At 47.0% G+C, this 18,855-nt stretch overlaps 1 protein-coding gene and 1 pseudogene across 18 annotated transcripts in view; one reads left to right on the plus strand and one right to left on the minus strand.

Moving 5' to 3' along the window:
* Positions 1 to 2,177, plus strand: part of Eif4g3 (eukaryotic translation initiation factor 4 gamma, 3) — a 220,817-nt gene extending 218,640 nt beyond the window's left edge. For 16 of the 18 annotated variants that reach the window (XM_017593294.3, XM_017593298.3, XM_008764221.4 and 13 more), the window contains one exon: positions 1,089 to 2,175. In XM_017593294.3, coding sequence (XP_017448783.1) covers positions 1,089 to 1,270 — 182 coding nt within the window. In that variant the 3' untranslated portion in view covers positions 1,271 to 2,175. Of the gene's footprint in view, positions 1 to 1,088 lie in introns of all 18 variants that reach the window. The other 2 variants (NM_001401860.1, NM_001106693.1) reach the window with 2 other exon arrangements.
* Positions 2,178 to 13,050: 10,873 nt separating this feature from the next.
* Mif-ps5 (macrophage migration inhibitory factor, pseudogene 5) lies at positions 13,051 to 18,582 on the minus strand (annotated as a pseudogene).
* Positions 18,583 to 18,855: the final 273 nt, after the last annotated feature.

Genomic DNA, 18,855 nt, shown 5'->3' on the forward strand with positions numbered 1-18,855 from the left:
AGAATCAGTCCTCTCCATAGCCCAGCTCTACCAGGCCTCCTGTCACGGGGTAGACACTGCTCCATGTGCAATCAGGGCACCCTGAGATGCTGTGGCTATGGTGCAGACTGAGAAGTGAATTAAGACACCACATGTGGACATATTGAATGTATAGAATACCCTTGAGCATGGCTGATGATCTCAGCATCCTAAGCCACTGGTGTTTACCATGGCTTCGATTACAAGGGTGCATGTGTGCAAGCTCAGGAAGCTGGCTGCAAGTGAAGCATACGAGCCACCTGAGGTGGTGCACACACTAATTCCAACACTCAGAGGGCATAGGCACGTGGGTCTCTTGTGAGTTCAGGGCCAGCCTGCTCTACATAATGACCTTGTGGCTAGCCAGGGCAACATAGTGAAACCCTGTATCAAAAAAAGGAGGGGGGGCTGCCATGTAGAGACCTGGGCCTATGTGCTGCTCTGAGCTGCACTCCCAGCTCCAAGGACCTTTCTCAAGGGAAGAATAAATACATTTGAAGGAGCTTAAAATCTCCCAACATTTCTTTTTCAAGTAGTAATAAAAGTTTCCACTGTGTGAACAAAAGAATTCGAATTACTCAAGACAGTTGAGACATTTCAGATACCAAAATCTAGAGATCAGCTCTGCCTGTGTTGTCCATATAAAGTCAGTCTTTGTTTAAATATAGACTTAGAAAGGGCAGTTATACTTACCTTGTTTTTTTTTTCCTCTGCCTCCTGAGAGCTAGGATTAAAGGCCTGTTCATCGACAACAGCATTATATTTAATTTTTTAAGTGTTTAACTTGATAACTGCATGATAGCAAACACCTTTACTAGTATCCAAACGTAGTTGAATTTGAACAAAATAATAAGAATAAAAGTAATGTTTTATCTGCAAACGAGTGTTATACTGCTTAGCATCAAGAGCGTGTGGTGCACGGTCCTAGGAAGGAATGGTCACTTACTGTACGAGTCACTTACTCGCCGCATTCATTCACTGACCACACCCGTCACTCCCTCATTCACATGTCTTTGCCTCTCCTTGCGACTACAATGCTCACAGCAGTGCCTGTTGTCACCGTCTTGCAGATTTGCTCCGGATGTTTTTTGATTGCCTGTATGATGAGGAGGTGATATCAGAGGATGCCTTCTACAAATGGGAGAGCAGCAAGGACCCTGCTGAACAAAACGGGAAGGGCGTAGCCCTCAAATCTGTCACAGCGTTTTTCACGTGGCTTCGGGAAGCAGAAGAGGAGTCGGAGGATAACTAATACTTCAAATACACAAACGAAACAAAAGAAACAATTTAAGTATTTTTTTAAAAAGTTTCACGTCTTCGCCAATCACAGTGCAGCAAGGCCAACTCTCGCAGAAACCCCACGTGTGCGCGAGTGGGAGAGGGGACAGGAATCAGGTGATCATGGAGGACAAAGGTCCTGGATCAAGGAGACAGCAAACCTGAGGGCGGGAGCTCCAAAACCAAAATACATGTACTATTTATAGAAAATATTTTCTGTTTTAATCTTTTCTTTTTAAACGAGGACTCATACTTTAAAAAAAAAAAAAACACATTTAGCAAAAAAAAAAAAAATAAGAAAAAGAAAAAAAAAACAGTTGAACTTTAATTTATTTTAAGGACTGCAAATGCCAGTGTAATTTTTTTAATTTGCAGTTTCTGTAAACAACTTGTATAATAGAAAAGCAGAGAAATAAACTTCCCTTCCCTTCAGAAGCACCGCACATTGCGTTCAGGCAGAGCTGTTAGCCCTGGTTTGAGAAGGTTTGGGGTGAACAAGGTAAGAAAGATCCTTTTCCCCTTCCCCTCCCTTTCTCACCCCACTCCCTGTCAGATCTTTCTGCCTGCCTCTCAGCTTGCTTCAGGAAACTTAAAAATCACACTAGTAATCAAAACATACATAACCTTGGAACAGACGGAAGGAAGTACTGTGGACCAGAAAAATCCAAGAATTGTTCAAAAAGTGCTGCCCTGGAAAATACCCTTAATACCGTTGACATCGTTAGAGCAACGTTAAGGCTTGTAAATACATAGAACAAATATTTAAAAACATAAAAAAGGAATTGACTCAATACTATTTCTTTTCACTTTCAAAATATAAGGAATAAAATAAAGACGAGCATTGCAAGTTTAAAATAAAGACTTCTCCTTTTGACAGCCGCCAGCTGTGTCCCGCCCTGGGTGCTCTGTGGCTGCCTATTGTCCCGTCCCAGGTGCTTCTGACGATGTGTGTGTGCGCCATGTGTGTATCTGTCTAGTTTGGAGACAGAGGGAGCCTATGCTTAGATGGGGTGCCCTTGGGGCCTAGGACAAGCAGACCTGAAATAGTCCAGCCGTGTATATTACAACTCTGGGTAGCAGGTCACCCCTGTAATACCATTGAGCTTTAACTCTCCCAGCAGTCCTGCAGCACTTAAGAGTCCCAAAGGAGGGGCTGGAGAGGTGGTTCAGTGGTTAAGATCACTGCCTGCATTTACAGAGGAACCCTGTTGAGTTCCCAGCACCCACACACAGCTCACAACTGCCTATTACTGTAGCTCCAAGACATCCAACGACTTCGCACAGATATGCAGGCACTCAAAATAATAATGCACGTAAAATAAAAATAAGTCATTTATTAAAAGAATTTGAAAAGTACCTCTTTAAGGAATGTGAAAAATTGGTCCAACACATGCTGGGAGAGAATCGGTTGCTAAAATAGTGCTCTAACCTCCACACACATGCTGATGCTCAGAAGTGTGCACGCCCGTGTACACACATACACACACACACCACACATTTGCACACGCGTTCATGTACAAACAAAGTGCAGAAAGGCTAAAACTAAATTCTGCTTTGTAGTAGAAATGGAGCTTAAAGTTACACACTCTGCACGGAAGATCTAATCTCTCCATTCCAGCTTCCTTCGGGCCCTTCTGTGGGTGTGGAGCCTCTGATGGACCTGCTGGGTCTTGTGTTTGTTGTGGTGCCTGGGCCGTTTGCGTCCTTCCCCCTTCATGAGGGTAGCACTAAGGATGGAGCTTGTCCCGCGGCTTTCACCTACACAGGCAGGCAGATGCCAAGTAGCTATTCTAAGGTCTATGCTGGCTTCTATCTAACAGCGTCCACAGCGTCTGCCGGCTGAAGAAGCAAAGCAGCCTCCCACAGTGGGAGCCCGACTCAGTCCTAGCATACGCAACCATGAAGCCCATTCCTCGGTGGGGAAAAGCCAAGTGCTAACACCACCTTGGCAGGCACGTGACAGCCTCAGCTGTAAACCTGGGCTTGGGAAGCAGTTTGGGAGCATCTGGGTGCCTCGGAAGCCTCGGTTAAAAATGTCTCTTGATTGACTGTTGTCTCCAGGACCCCTGTGCAGAAGATTCCCACCCAGGAAGCTCCCACTAGATGCAGGCTTTCTGAAGGATCTGACAGCACTCTTGGGGGTTGGGAGGATAGTGACTCCATCTCGGAGATCAGCGGCTGTTACAAAATGACCCACTCATCACTGTTTTAAATACAAAGGTGTAAAAACAGAATTTTTAAGGGTTGGTAAGAAATAAGTTTTTCTATTCTTTTTTTTTTTTTTTTCGGAGCTGGGGACCGAACCCAGGGCCTTGCGCTTCCTAGGCAAGCGCTCTACCACTGAGCTAAATCCCCAACCCCAAGAAATAAGTTTTTAACATCTCTCTCACAAGAGCAGAAATACCATTTGGGTTGCTAGCCAATGTGGTACCGTCATACACTGCAAGGTAGCCTTTGGGTTTATTGATGTTGTATTGAAATGTTTGATAAAATTAGAGCCATTTCCTGAACAGTGGGCCCTTGCCCTGGCACTCAGGGCAACAGGAGGCTGGCAGCCCTAACCTATATGGGGGAGGCGGGGTGGCTAGAAAGATGGCTCAGTGGATAAGAGACTCGCTGCACACATATGAAGACTGAACTCCGATCCCTAACACCTCCATACATCAGGTGGGGTTGCCTGCCTCCCTGTAACTCCAGCGCCGTGGGAGGCAGAGGCAGGAGGGTCGCTGAGGCTCACTGGCCACCAGCCAGCCTCCAGGTTCCATGTAAGACTGTCTAAGGGAATACACTGGAGAATGATAGGTGATCCACTTCTGACCTGTGCATGCGTGTACATATGCAAAACCTAGGTGGTGTGACTCCTTTATTAATCAGCTCTTAGGAGACAGAAGACTTGCTTCATGCTCAAGGTCATTGTGGACTACACGGTGAGTTCTAGTTTGAACAACATGATAACCAGAGTGACGAACAAAGCGTAAACAGAGACCCCATGCTTTTGTGAGCCGTGCACGCCAGTGCACCACTGGGATTGCTGTCCCCTGGGCCTCTTCCTGGAAGTCAGTTTTGTTGCACCCGGTTTAGAATGAGTATGGCATGCTTAGGTGTATAGTTAGTCCAGGACATGGAAGGCAGACACAGGAGAATTGCTGCAAATTCCAGGTAGCCCAGGCTAAAGGGTGAAATTCTACCTTGGGGAGCCAGGGCTGGGGTGTCTTACTGGTGAGATTGCTGGCTTTGCAAGCTGGGGAACCTGAGTTCAAATCTCCAGCATCCACACACAAAGGTGAGCATGGTTCTGTGCGCTGAAACCCAACCCAGGGAAGTAGTGGCAAGCTGATCCAGAAACTGACCAGCCGCCCCACTGAACAGTGCAGGTCAGCGAGAGATCCTGTCTGGAGGCAGAGAGGCACAGAGAGAACTCTGAAGACTGCATCCTGATCAGGCCTCTGCGGATAGCGCGTGGGTACGCTCACCACATTGTAAGGCATATAACCTGTACACATGTGCACACAAAACCTGACAGCAAGACAACTGGCTTGCCTTTACTCCTTCAAGACACACAAGCTGTCTTGAGGGCTGGAGGTGTGACTCATTGCTAGAGCACAGCACGGTTTCACACACATTGGACCTCATGAGCAGTATAATACTTCACGGGTTCTTTACGTGGCTCTGGTGCACATACAACAGACAGATACGACTGTTTGGTGCACAAACAGATACGACAACTATTCAGTAACTTGAAAGATGGCCTATTTAGGGAGAGAAAAATATGCCAGTTTTGAAAATAAGCTAATTTTTAGATTCTTGGGTAGGTCAATAAGCCAGGTCATAGGTCATGAGGTAGTTTATTGGGCAGACACAAGCTGAAGACACAGGCAGGGTCGATGTCCTTAGCACAGGTGAGGTCATAGGTTCTGTTCCCAGCACCAACATGAACAACAAGGACAAAACTAATTGGCATCTTCTAAGTGCCGAAAACTCAAGTTCCTGTTCTGCCTAGAAACAGAAAGCTAGGGCTTCACACTGTAGTTTGAACGACCCTTGTTGAGTTGTCACTCGTGTCCCCTTGGTGTCCGACACCCTTTTGTTTTTAGTGTCTACACAGGCATGCCCAGCCTTCATCTCAAGAAGGCCTGTCAGGGTTGTTTCAGAGACCAAGGTCTCACTGAGCTTGCTGCTCTTGGCCTTTCTCAGAATCTTACTTCAGGAGAGATGATGTCAGGCACGTTGTCATGTGAGCCACACAACTTCAAACAAGGGACCTAGAGGATGGATCACCAAGAGTGTTGTCCTGCATGTATGAGACCCAGACCCAATGGAGGGCAGGGGAAAGCACGCTTTCTTTCTTTCTTTCTCTCTCTCTCTCTCTCTCTCTCTCTCTCTCTCTCTCTCTCTCTCTCCCTCCCTCCCTCCTTCCCTCCCTCCTTCCCTCCCTCCCTCCCTCTCTCTCTCTCCCCCTCCCTCCCTCCCTCTCCCCTCTCCCTCTCCCTTTCCCTCTCCGTCTTTCCCTCTGGTATTTATTGTTTTAATTTTTATACATACTACTTATGTATCTGCATGCACACCTGCATTTCAGAAGAGGTGGTTGTAAGGGTTGCTGGGACTTGAACTCAGAACCTCTGAAAGAGCAGCCAGTACACCAGTCATTTTTAAAGTCCTATATAGGAAAAATGGCAGGAATTCTTTTCCCTTCCAGGATGATGTAGACAATTCAGTGTGAAATGTTACCCTGGGGAGATGATCACAGTGGCTAAAAATGTTCCACATACCCAAGGAATGGAGTTCAGATCCCCCCAGAACCCACATAAAAGGAGGGTAGATGTGGAAGCTTGCCTGTAATCCTGATCCCCAAGAGAAGGATTTCCCAAGGCAAGATGGTGAGCTATGGGTTCAGTGAGTAAATACAGTGAGAATGGGTGAAGACTTCAAGCTCTGGCCTCTACATATGAGTGCTATGCACTGTGTGCGTGAACGAATGTCCAGCATACAGTTACCTACCTAAGCCAGTGCTGTACAACTGTAGTGCCAGCTATTAAAAGGACTGAACCCCGCCCCAGCCCCAATCGTCGGAATAGAGGGTAGAGTCAAAGTTAGGCAGACATGGCATGAGGAAGACCAAGGCAGCACACATCTGCAATCACAGCACTAGGAAAGGGGAGGCAGAGGATCAGGAGTTCAAAGTTATCCTTGGCAGAGCAATGGGACACTGTCTCAAAAGGAAGTAAGAGAAACAGGTATGACGACTCCCACCAAGGCAGGCAGACAGGCCTGGTCTGTCTACATAGTTTCAGGCCAGGGCTACATGGGCCCTGCCTCAAAATAAAACAGAAATTACCTGGGTGATGGTGGTCGTGCCTTTAATCTGATTATATGGGAGACAGAGGCAGATGGATCTGTGAGTTTGAGGCCAACCTGGTCTACAAAGGGAGTTCCAGGACAGCCATGGCTACACAGAGAAACCGTGTCACAAAAAGAAACAATGAGTAGGGGGTGGTGTGGAGTTGTTCCCTGGATGACTAAATAGCACCGGAAACCGTGAGTTACTACTAATAGAGCAACAGTAGAAGCTTCTCAAACTGAGGCAGGAGTGGCTCACTGCATTCAGGTAGTCTTTAAAGAAACATGACATTTTTCCAAAGAAATGAGTTAGGCCATCAAAGAAGCCGGCAGCAAAATGAACCCAATAGGAATCAGGACTTTTTTTTTTTTTTTAAAGATTTATTTATTTTATATAAGTACACTATAGCTGTCTTCAGACACACCAGAAGAGGGCATCGGATCTCACTTCAGATGATTGTGAGCCACCACGTGGTAGCTGGGATTTGAACTCAGGACCTCTGGAAGAGCAGTCAGTGCTCTTAACCACTGAGCCATCTCTCCAGCCTGAAATCAAGACTTTGTACAGGACAGAGAGGGAAAGCCTACGGTGGGATGAGCTTCTGCAGGTGGTCCTCGTGTAGCTGGTCCAAAAATCAAGAAAGGCAGGTAGGAAGTGGTGAGGGTTCGCTTGAGCCCCTCCCCGAGCCAAACTCCCTAAGCAGTTTGAGCAGCCCTTCTAACCACAGTCATTTGCATACAATGGATCTGATGGCCCCCAGTGCCTGCTCTATAAATATTAACGTTCATTTTCATGTATCTCACCATCTGCATGTATGTAGTTGCATCACATGTGTGGTTGGTGCCCTTGGGGCCAGAAGAATGCCTTGGCTCTCTTGTCACAAGTTATCAGGTGGTTACAAGCTGCCATGTGGGTGCTAAAAACTGAGCCCAGATCCTCTGATGTTACAGGCAGTTGTGAGCTGTCTGCCGTGAGTGCTGGAAACCAACCGTGGTCCTCTGCGAGACCAGAAAGCACTGTTAATCTCCGAGCCATCTCTCCAGCTCCCCCGCCCCACATTTTTACTGTATTTTTTTTCATACACAGACGCCACTGTTAACAGTTGCCTCCAAGGGCAGTAGCATGCTGTACAGGGGTATAGCCTAGGGTAAAGGTGTATAGCCTAGGAACAGGAGTGTACTACATAGCACAGGTGTGGAGTAAACCACCCCATCTAGGTTGGTGTAGTGAAGTATCCTAGACACATTTCTTAGAACACATTCCCTTCCATAAGTATCACACCACTTTTCTCTCAGATTTCATGAGATCATCTTTTTTTTTACTTTGTGTGTGTGTGTGTGTGTGTGTGTGTGTGTGTGTGTGTCTGTGTGTGTCTGTGTGTGTCTGTGTGTGTGCTGTGCATGCAGGCCATGGTGCACACGTAGGTCAGAGGACAATTTGTAGAACTCCCATCTCTCCTTCTACTATGTGGATTCCAGAGATCAAACTCAGAATGTCGGGTTTTGTTGAAGATGTACCTGTTGATCCATCTTGCTGGGCCCCAGAAGTTAGGACAAATGCTTAGCAGAAGAAATGTCAGGGCACTTAAAAACCATTCCCAATCCACCAAGTTAGCCACACTGTGAGTAACCAAGGCTCTTTGGAACGGGCAGTTATCTGACTTGAACCAGTGACCTCAGCACTGGGTGAGGGGATGAATGGGCAATGAACACATTTGTAGGCCACAAATGATGACAACAGTCTCCTAACGCACAATGAGAAGAGGTAAGGCAGGCCAGGGGCCTTCAGGCGACTCCTGGGTATACCGGAGTTAAATGATTTTTAAGGAGCTGGACATGTAGTGCAATGGTACAGTATTTTCTTTTTTTTTTTTCCTTTCTTTTTTTTTTAAATTTATTTAATACTTAATAATAATTCTTTGGTTTCCGGGCAAACATCCCCCTCCCCCCTCCCCTTCCTTATGGGTGTTCCCCTCCCAACCCTCCCCCCATTGCCGCCCTCCCCCCAACAGTCTAGTTCACTGGGGGTTCAGTCTTAGCAGGACCCAGGGCTTCTTTCTTTTTTTTTTAAATATCTATTTATTTATTATGTATACATCATGCAGCTTTCTGCCTGCATGTGCACCTACAGGCCAGAAGAGGGCATCAGACCTCATTACAGATGGTTGTGAGCCACCATGTGGTTGCTGGGAATTGAACTCAGGACCTCTGGAAGAGCAGTCAGTGCTGAGCCATCTCTCCAGTCCCCCGGTACAGTGTTTTCTGAGCATGAGCAAGGTTCTCTGTTCCATCCCTGGCACACCTGCCCTAAAAATAACTCTTGTGGGAGTGGTCCACAGCTCTGGCAAGTTCCAAAGGCTAAGTAATAACATGTCCCTTAAAGCCCAAGGCATCTTTTATCTGTAGCACCAAAACTGTACATCCTCCCTCTCCGGAGGACAAGGAGTTCAAGGCCAGCCTGGTTCTATGTATTGAGACACAGCAGAAGGTGAGATGGTGCAGAAAGGAATATGGCAAGGCTGCAGAGATGGTTTATCGATTAAGTACACTGCTCTTCCAGCGGGATCCGAGTTTACCTGCCCGTGTCTATATCAGTGGCTCACAACCACCTGGCACTTCAGCTCCTGGGGATTCAGTATCCTCTTCTGGCCTCCATGGGCTCCTCTCCCCACGACACAGGGATGAAAGAATAAGACTCGTGCATGAAAACACTTGGTAAACTGATTTCCAAGTACGGCAGGCTGCCGTCCAGTTTTCTTCACACCAGCTCGTGAGACTGGGCCTGCTTCCTTTTGCCAGGTGGGCAATTGTGAGCCCCAGAAGCTGTCCCTGTCCCTGCCATGTGTCAGGATCGACATTCTTGCTTGGTTTTAGGTCCAAATATTTCCCAAGAATATTCTTACCACCAGGAGCTTTTCTGTCTCTTTTCTCTCTCTCCTCCCTCTCTCTCCTCCCTCTCTCTCTTCTCCCCCCTCTCTCCCTCTCTCTCTCTCCCTCTTTCTCTCTCTCCCTCTGTCTCCCCCATCTTCTCTCTCCTCTCCTTTCTTTCTTTCTTTCTTTCTCTCTCTCTCTCTTTCTTTTTTTCTTTCTTTCAGGAAATGACATACTAGGACTATTCTGGGTTGGCAGGATTGGAGAACAAAGGTGTTAACTCAGCCTTGCCTCAGTTTCCTTATCTCAAACATCCACTTGAGGGTTCTTTGAACCACGAACAGAGATCAACTACGGCAGTCATCTTGCCTGTGGCTCATTGTTTCCTCCCACACACTACAGCCTTAGTCATGTGTGGCCATGTACAATTAACAGATGCTGTCTTCACTTACAGTTGGACCCTCAGCAGGTGCTACACACGATATTTTCCTTTGGCATATTCTAGGAAACACTTTACATGCCTTATTCTGAATGGATGGCAGACCTGGGGAAGAGAGGATTTCCCGGGGATTCAAGAATTGTAAAACACTCCTCTCCCTGTGGGCAGACATTTTTCTCAACCAGCTTTACTAAGGGTTCAACCTCCCTTCTAGCCCATCGCTCATTATTGGCAGCAGAAAAGAAAGGTTATTAGGACATGGAAGAAATGGAGCTGTTTAGAAGTAGTTCTTTGAGGGGTGAGTCGAATTTTCATTGTCAGGATATCAGCAGTCCAGCCCTCTGGCAAAACACCAACAGGAATCAGTAGCAGTGGTCCAGTCCACTCAGGAGACACCACACAGGAGTCAGCAAGGGCAGTTCAATACAGAAGAAGCTTCGAGGCTCCCCAACAGCCGTGGAAGTGGCAGGAAGTTGCAGGAACCTCTCGAGAAGTTCTCTGGTGAGTTTCTCTCTATGATGTCATCATAAGCAAAGCTCAACAACACAATGTAAGAAAAACCAATACATGCCTACCTGCCTGCCATCAGCAAAGAATAGCAAGGCGGAGCGGCGCGAACCAGTGCTCCAGCTCCCTCTGTCCCATGGTCATAGCTATAACATAAACCAGTGCCTCAGCTCCCACTGTCTCACAGTCAGAGTTCTATTCTTTCCAAACATCTCCCATCCTTTCACTGTGTCTGCTTCAGCAAAACATCCTTTTCACCTGTGTGCCCCAGCAAAACATCATTTGCTATAACTGACTTTCCTAAGAAACCAGAAGTTTCCACTTCACCTCCCCTTACTGTCTTTTCTTTTTTTTTTTCTTTAAGATTTTTTTTAATTTTATTTAATGTATATGTGTACACGGTCTCTGTCTGCAGACAGACAAGAAGAGGGCGCCAGATCCAGTTCCAGATGGTTGTGAACCACCATGTGGTTGCTGGGGATTGAACTCAGGACCTCTAGAAGAGCAGTCAGGGCTCCTAACCACTGAGCCATCTCTCCAACCCGCCCACTGTCCTTTTCAAATCACCCATTGCCCTTAAGAAAAAGTTTTGCAGGGACTGGAGAGATGGCTCAGTGGTTAAGAGAACTGACTGCTCTTCCAGAGGTCCTGAGTTCAAATCCCAGCAACCACATGGTGGCTCACAACCATCTGTAATGGAATCTGATGCCCTCTTCTGGTGTGTCTAAAGATAGCTACAGTGTACTTATATATAATAAATAAATAAATCTTAAAAAAAAAAAAAAGAAAAAGTTTTGCCACAAAACCCAACGAACTGAAAATGGGTATCTTAAGAGTGCATAGTCTGTCAGAGTGGCTCTGCAGGTAAAGGCGCTTGATGCACAAGGCTGAGAATGACCAAGGACCGTGAGAGGCAAGGACCCTCTACCGGGGTTAGCCTCCAACTCCACAGGAGCGCTTCTCGCATGTACAAATAAGCTTTTCTTTTTTTTTTTAATTTATTTATTTAATGTATATGAGTACACTGTCGCTGTCTTTAGAGCCCCCAGAGGACAGCATCGGATCTCATTACAGATGGTTGTGAGCCACCATGTGGTTGCTGGGAATTGAACTCAGGACCTCTGGAAGAGCAGTCGGTGCTCTTAACCACTGAGCCATCTCTCCAGCCCCCCAAATAAGCTTTTCTTAAAAAAAAAAATCGTAGCCTGCTACATCTATCTCTGGTATGTTTGTTTTGGCTTCTGTGTGCCCCTCCACTCCCAGCGAGCCTCAAACTAAGATAACCTAGGCTATCATTTTTATTACTGAGACAGTCTCATTTTACCAAGTCCGCCTTTGAATTTGCCAAGGATGACCTTGAACTTCCGATTCCCCCGTCTCTACCTTCCTGGTGGGATTACAAGCACGTGTTGACTAATTCAGGGCTCCTTGTAGGCCAGGCAAACTCTACCAACTGAACTGGTCCCCAACTGTCTGTTACAGACAACACTGTCCTTTTTATTTTTAAAAATATTGTTATTTATGCGTATTGTTTAGTCTCTGTGTACATATGTAATGAGTATAGATGTTCACCTAGGCCAGAAGAGGCCATTGGATCCCCTGGAGCTGGAGATCCGAGTGGTGCTCAGACCTAGTGCATGCTGGGAGCTTAACTATGACTAGTAGCAGAGACTCCTAACCACTGAGTCAGCTCTCCTAGTGCATGCTGGGAACTTAACTATGACTAGTAGCAGAGACTCCTAACCACTGAGTCAGCTCTCCTAGTGTATGCTGGGAACTTAACTATGACTAGTAGCAGAGACTCCTAACCACTGAGTCAGCTCTCCTAGTGCATGCTGGGAGCTTAACTATGACTAGTAGCAGAGACTCCTAACCACGGAGTCAGCTCTCCAGTGCTACACACACCCACTTAGGTGTCGTTTCTGAAATAAGGTCCTTTAAGTAGCTCAGCATGCAACCTGACATGCAGACCAGGCTAGCCCCAGGTCTAACCTCCTGCTCTCACCTCCCGGGCGCAGGAATTTCAAGTATGCCTCACCACAACCAGCAGGTTTTGTTGCTTTGGTTTTTCTACTTTTCTCATTGTGACACCATCTTGCTAACAGCTTTGAAGAACCCTGTCTCAAAAAAAAGGGGGGGGGGGCTGGAGAGATGGCTCAGAGGTTAAGAGCACTGACTGCTCTTCCAGAGGTCCTGAGTTCAAATCCCAGCAACCACATGATGGCTCACAACCATCTGTAATGAGATCTGATGCCCTCTTCTGGTGTGTCTGAAGACAGCTACAGTGTACTTACATATAATAAATAAATAAATCTTTAAAAAAAGAAGAAGAGGGGGGTTGGGGATTTAGCTCAGTGGTAGAGCACTTGCCTAGGAAGCGCAAGGCCCTGGGTTCGGTCCCCAGCTCCGAAAAAAAAAGAACAAAAAAAAAAAAAAAAAAAGAAGAAGAGGGTATTTAGAGTCTTGACTTGACACCCTTTGGAATTTTATGTCTGTCTCGGCCCCCTTCTCTGCGTCTCTCCCTCCTTCTCTCTCTTACTTCATCCTGTCCTCTACCTTCTCCCATCTATCACGATGAATCCTATATCTCTGATCACAAATTTTTTTTTTTTTTGTCTCAAACCATTTATTTCTCCCGACCGGAAGGTGGCCATCATTACGGGTGGATAAACACAGAACGCTGCGTGCAGCAAGGCTCGAAGAACAGCGGTGCAGGTAAGTGAGGCCCGGGCTCAAACGAAGGTGGAACCGTTCCAGCCCACGTTGGCTGCGTTCATGTGTAATAGTTGATGTAGACCGAGTCCCGGCTGATGTGCAGGCGATCGGACAGCAGGCCGTACAGCAGCTTGCTGTAGTTGCGGTTCTGGCGCCACCGATCTTGCTGATGCTGTGCAGGCTGCAGAGGGCGCAGGGGTCGCTCGTGCCGCTAAAAGTCATGAGCTGGTCCGGGACCAAGTGCACTGCGATGTACTGTGCCGGCTTGCCGGTGGCCTGCGCCAGCTGCTGGGTGAGCTGGGAGAGAAACCCCTCTGGCACGGAGGCACGGGGAACATTGGTGTTCACGATGAACATAGGCATGGTGGCGGAGAGACTGAGAGCGACGGCCAGAGGACGGTGCAAAGCGCGGTGTGACCCAAGTCTGGGACCTGAGCTTGATCACAAATTTTTAGACATTTCTATTAATGGATTTATTTGCCTTTTAGAGACAGGGGCCTCACTCTCTGTAGCCCAGCCTGGCCTTGAACTTGTAACAATTCTCCTGCCTCAACCTCTTAGTATTGGCATTACAGGTATGAGGCACCATGCCCAACTCATGTGTTCCTTAAATTATTAAATATTACTGAAAAACAAACTATACCCTTCATCTTTTTCAAAACTAAAGCCTGCATTCATTTCCAGGCGCCTGTGTAGGTGCTCTTCTGCTGTGTCACGAGTTGCCAAGGGCAAAGGACAATCTGGATGAGATAGGATCTCACCTCCAACTGAGTGGGTGGCAGGGACTGAACTTAGCTTGGCAGCCTTGGCAGCAAGGGCCTCACCTCATGGCCCACAGTCTTCAGATTCCCCAGCTCACCGTATTTACAGAACAAAGATGTTAGCTGAAGTCACTAACTGAAAGACCAAAAGCCTGGCCCAGTCATGGTGGCATGTGCCTTTAAGCCCAGCACTCAGGAGGCAAAGGCAGGAGGATATCTGTGACTTCAAGTTCAGCCTGGTCTACATAGTTCCAGGACACCCAGGGCGACATAGAGAAAACTCCGTCTAAAGATAAACCTGGCCACCCCTCCTACCACCAACTCCCATACACCCAACCTCCAGGTTGTGAATCTATGGGAGCAGTTGGTCGCACTCCCTGTCACTCAGCCTACTCACTGTCTCTGGTCACCCTTCGTAGGCTGGGCTGCTTAGCTGCCCAGCAGAGACTGACCTTAACAGCCACCAAGGATGAATGGAAGAGCGGGGATGGCCATGATGCTTTGACTTTCGATATACAGTGAAATCCACACCAGGCCTGCTCTAGCCGCGACAGCAAGCTAAGCAGTCATCTCCTCAAATGCAGCGTTTTTACCTCTGGCATGGGGTGGTGGGTGGAGTGCAGTGGTGGGGGACCTTGATTGTCAGAGGTCCCTGTAACTTGGGATATTCTAAGACCTCTCTGTTAGCATCCCTCCTGTTCTTCTTGCTTTGAGGGCTGAACTGTAAACTCTTCAACGCCTAAGATGCTACAAATTAGAGAGCTGTGCTGGAAAGACAATCCTAGAGCTGAGGGTGTAGCTCAGAGGTAGAGACTTGCCTAGCACACTCAAGGCTGTGAGCAAACCCACAGGCGCATGCGTGCACACACACACACACACACACACACACACACACACACACACACACCCTCATAGCGAGAGGAAAGCCTTGTCTTTTTCTAGAAGCCTTCAGGTTGGTAGACATGGTGGGTCCTACTACATGGTGAATCGCGCTGACACTAGGTCAGGGGCTCTTACAAGGAAGGCAGGTGGCTTCCGTGGGCTCCAGCATCCTAAGGTGATGTCACTTTGTAAAACCTTCTCTTTCTCGTCCTACCCAGTACCTCTTCCATGCTGGAACAAGCGCCCTGCAGAGCTATGCTCTAACTCTAGTTTGCAACCCCTTTGTCCAAAACTATTGGGCGTAGACATGTTCCGGAATTGTACAATTTTATTGGGGTTCATACGTGCAAATGTGAACTCCAGAAGACACCTTGAAGGAGTCCCTTCTGACCGACCATATTGGTTCCTGGGGCTCCATCAAGTTGTCAGCTTGCTGGCAATCTCCTTTAACAGCCGAGCTCATCATCTGGCCTCCAGAACTCGACTACTTCTGTCTATTCCTTCTCCCTACCAGTGAGCGAACCTCGGATCTTTCTCATCCCAGTCTACCACTGGGCTAAATACATCCCTCACCCTGGAATACAAAAGTTTTGAGAAAAACTTTCAAGGTTGATTATTGTGCTAAAAGGAGTCTTAACTCTTGCCACCAGTAAAGAGAAATTGTGCGATGGGAAGGGAAGTGTGTCTGGGGATGCTGCTTATCCTGGTACCTGTGATACCATGAACAATAACAGAAAACGACGATGGGCCTTTCCCCCAGTCTCCATTTCTCTTTCTCGATAGATGGGGATTGTCAATTCAGTTCTCCCCTCTCAAGCTCCAGGAAGAGTCACTGTCCAGTCTTCTGGCTGGACATCAGGAAAATCAAATGACACCCAGCCTCATTCACACTCTGAAGGGACCCGAGCCTGAAACTGCAGTCCTGCAGCCACCACTCTTGGAAAGAAATGAGTCACTCTATCGGACACAGAAACCTCTCCCTACCAGCCAACCAAGGTTTACTCTTCAAAGCTCCCGCAGTAAACATAAACTCTGAGTAAGACGGGAAATATTGTTCCCTGCTCAGCCTTGTGACTGCACCACTGGGCTCTGGGCTGGGACTCAGCCAGCAGTTGCTTCAACTTTAGCCATATTTATGCCTGACTCCAAAGTTACCCCCTCTTTTCTATAAGTCCAACAGACTTATGTGCCATACAGGACATAAGGGAGGGAGGAAAACCAATTGTTGCCTTAACAACGGGCTGTGGTTCTGCAAAACTTGCTATATGCTATGTTAAACATACCTTAGCTTTTGTTGAAATCTAGATACAATGACTTTCCCAGGGTTTTATTTTCCAAGACAGGGTTTCTCTACACAGCCCTGGTTGTCCTGGAACTCATGAATTAACCTTGAGCTTAGAGATATCTGCCCCACTCTCTTCTGAGTGCTCTGATTAAAGGGGTGGGCCATTATACCAGGCTCCAACGTACGACTCAGTTTCTTGGCAAGTACTTGGTTTGATGTTCTTGAAAATTTTGTTCTAAAGGGACTGGATATAGATCTCTTCTGAGAGACACATCCAGAGCATGTCCAATACAGAGGTCAATGCTAGCAGCAAATCACTGAACTGAGAACAGGACCCCGTTTAGGGGAATTAGAGGAAGGATTGGAAGAGCTGAAGGGGCTTGCAACCCCATAAGAACAACAATGCCAACCAACCAGGGCTTCCAGGGACTAAACCACTACCAAAAGTCTATACATGGACTGACCCAGGGCTCCAACTGCATATGTAGCAGAGAATGGCCTTGTTGGGGCACCAGTGGAAGGGAAAGCCCTTGGTCCTGCCAAGGTTAAACCCCCAGTGCAGGGGAATGTGGGGGGGGGTAAGGGAAGTGGATTGGGGGGGAACACCCATACGGAGGAGGAGGTGGGGATGCGGGCTTATGGACAGGAAACCAGGAAAGGGAATACCATTTGAAATGTAAGTAAAGAAATATATCTAATAAAATTTTTTTAAACCATGAAAGTTATATTTAAAATTTTTAAAAAAAAGAAAATTTTGTTCTATCATTTTGCTTGCTTCTAAACAGTAAGTTGGTTTTGTTGTTGTTGTTTTGTTTTTTAAATCTTAGGCAAAAATCTGTGAGGCTGTCTCCCAATCCTTATTGGGATCATCTGAGGTAGGACTTAAAAATATATAAGTAGGGGTTGGGGATTTAGCTCAGTGGAAGAGCACTTGCCTAGCAAGCACAAGGCCCTGGGTTCGGTCCCCAGCTCTGAAAAAAAAAAAGAAAAGAAAAAAAAATGTATAAGTAGCAGGTGGATCTTGGTAACTTTGAGGCCACTCTGATCTACAAGTAAGCTCCAGGCCAGATATTGTTGTGTTTTATAAAAATAAAGAGAAATCCGGGATAAGTTTGGTGGCGGCTGAGGTATAGTATGGGACGACGGTGTGCCTCTGTGGGCCCACGCTGAAGCATCTCTTCCTCCTAAGGAACCAGCCACGTGGTATAGTATAGAATAGAGTTTATTCAGGGCATGGAGAGGGGAGTGGAGGAGCGCAGGCCAGCCACGAACACATGGAGGGGGTGGCGGGCGGTGTCACAGGAGCAAGAGAACAGAGCAAGAGCAAGAGAGGAAGAGAGAGAAGAGGGGGCAAGCAGCCCCTTTTACAATGAGTCAGGTTCACCTGGCTGTTGCTAGGTAACTGTGGGGCGGAGCCTAGACTAAATGACAACAGGCAAGACTACATAGATCCTCTCAAACACGAAACTCACCAAATGTAGCAAGTTTCCAATTGAATCAATATACAAAAGTAGTGTCTCAGTGGCTGAGGTCCCTTGTTCTTGTAGAGGACCTCGGTTTGGTTCCCAGCACCCACATCAGACAGCTTACAACCGACTAACTCAATTCCCAGGAGTGCAGACAATCTCAGACATCTGCACACACTTGAACACACACAAACAGGCACACACAAATAAAAAATTAAAAGATGGTTTAAAAAGGAACAGAATCATTAAGAAAACATAATTCCGGGGTTGGGGATTTAGCTCAGTGGTAGAGCGCTTGCCAAGGAAGCGCAAGGCCCTGGGTTCGGTCCCCAGCTCCGGAAAAAAAAAAAAAAGAACCAAAAAAAAAAAAAAGAAAAGAAAACATAATTCCTCAAAAAGACCAAACTCCCTTTTTAATATTTAAAGTTTTTTTCATACAACATATTTGATCACGCCCCCCCACCTCCAAATCCTCTCAGAACCTCCCGATAAATCCCTTTTGAAGAGCTTGACTATGACACCAGTGTTCCAGGGAATTGGTAATGTCACCAGTGCTGACGCTCACCAGTGAGGAATTCTTGGTTGGGTGATCTATTTAATCTATTAGACCTGCTGGAGTTTCAGCCACTATGGCTGGGAAAGCTGACTAATGGCAGGTTGAGAGGGCTGAAATCGTGTCTAATTGATTTCCTAAATAAGCCCTTAGATTGACCTGCAGTTGAGAACTGGTCCACTGCGGTGAGCTTCGGGGCAATGCATGCACCCGCTCCATACCCACAAGACTCCAGCTACTTTAGACACATTGAATTTTTCCAAAGTGGCTTTGAAGAATTATACCTGCAATCGTTCCTTTATTTCCTTTTCCTTGGCTTCAGGTTGGTTACCTACCCAAATAGCCTTGAAATTTCGGTCCTCTTGCTTCCACCTACTGAGTCTGCGTCATCACCCTGGGCTTTATGTGTTGCTGGCGAATGAACCCAGGGCTTTCTTCATACTAGACACGTACTAACCACTGAACTACTTCTCCAGCCCCAAGAATTAGTTTTCAAAGGCGGTGGGGTGCAAATCACACGAATAGGCAGATCACATCGTGAAGCGCCAAATAAAAGGCAACTCCCTTCTAATTCCGTGGTTTCTGTGGGGGTTGGGGGAGGAAACAGTCTGAACATGCAAATCAAGAAGCTCGGGCAAACAGGCTCACGATGGAGAAAAGCATCTTCCAGGCCGTGTCCTTGCTCCCTACCCTGGCAATTCCGTGTGGATTCAGGAAGTAGCTGGTGTTGTCTAGCGCCGTCC

This window comes from Rattus norvegicus, chromosome 5 (genome assembly GCF_036323735.1).
Source record: "Rattus norvegicus strain BN/NHsdMcwi chromosome 5, GRCr8, whole genome shotgun sequence".
NCBI lineage: Eukaryota > Metazoa > Chordata > Mammalia > Rodentia > Muridae > Rattus > Rattus norvegicus.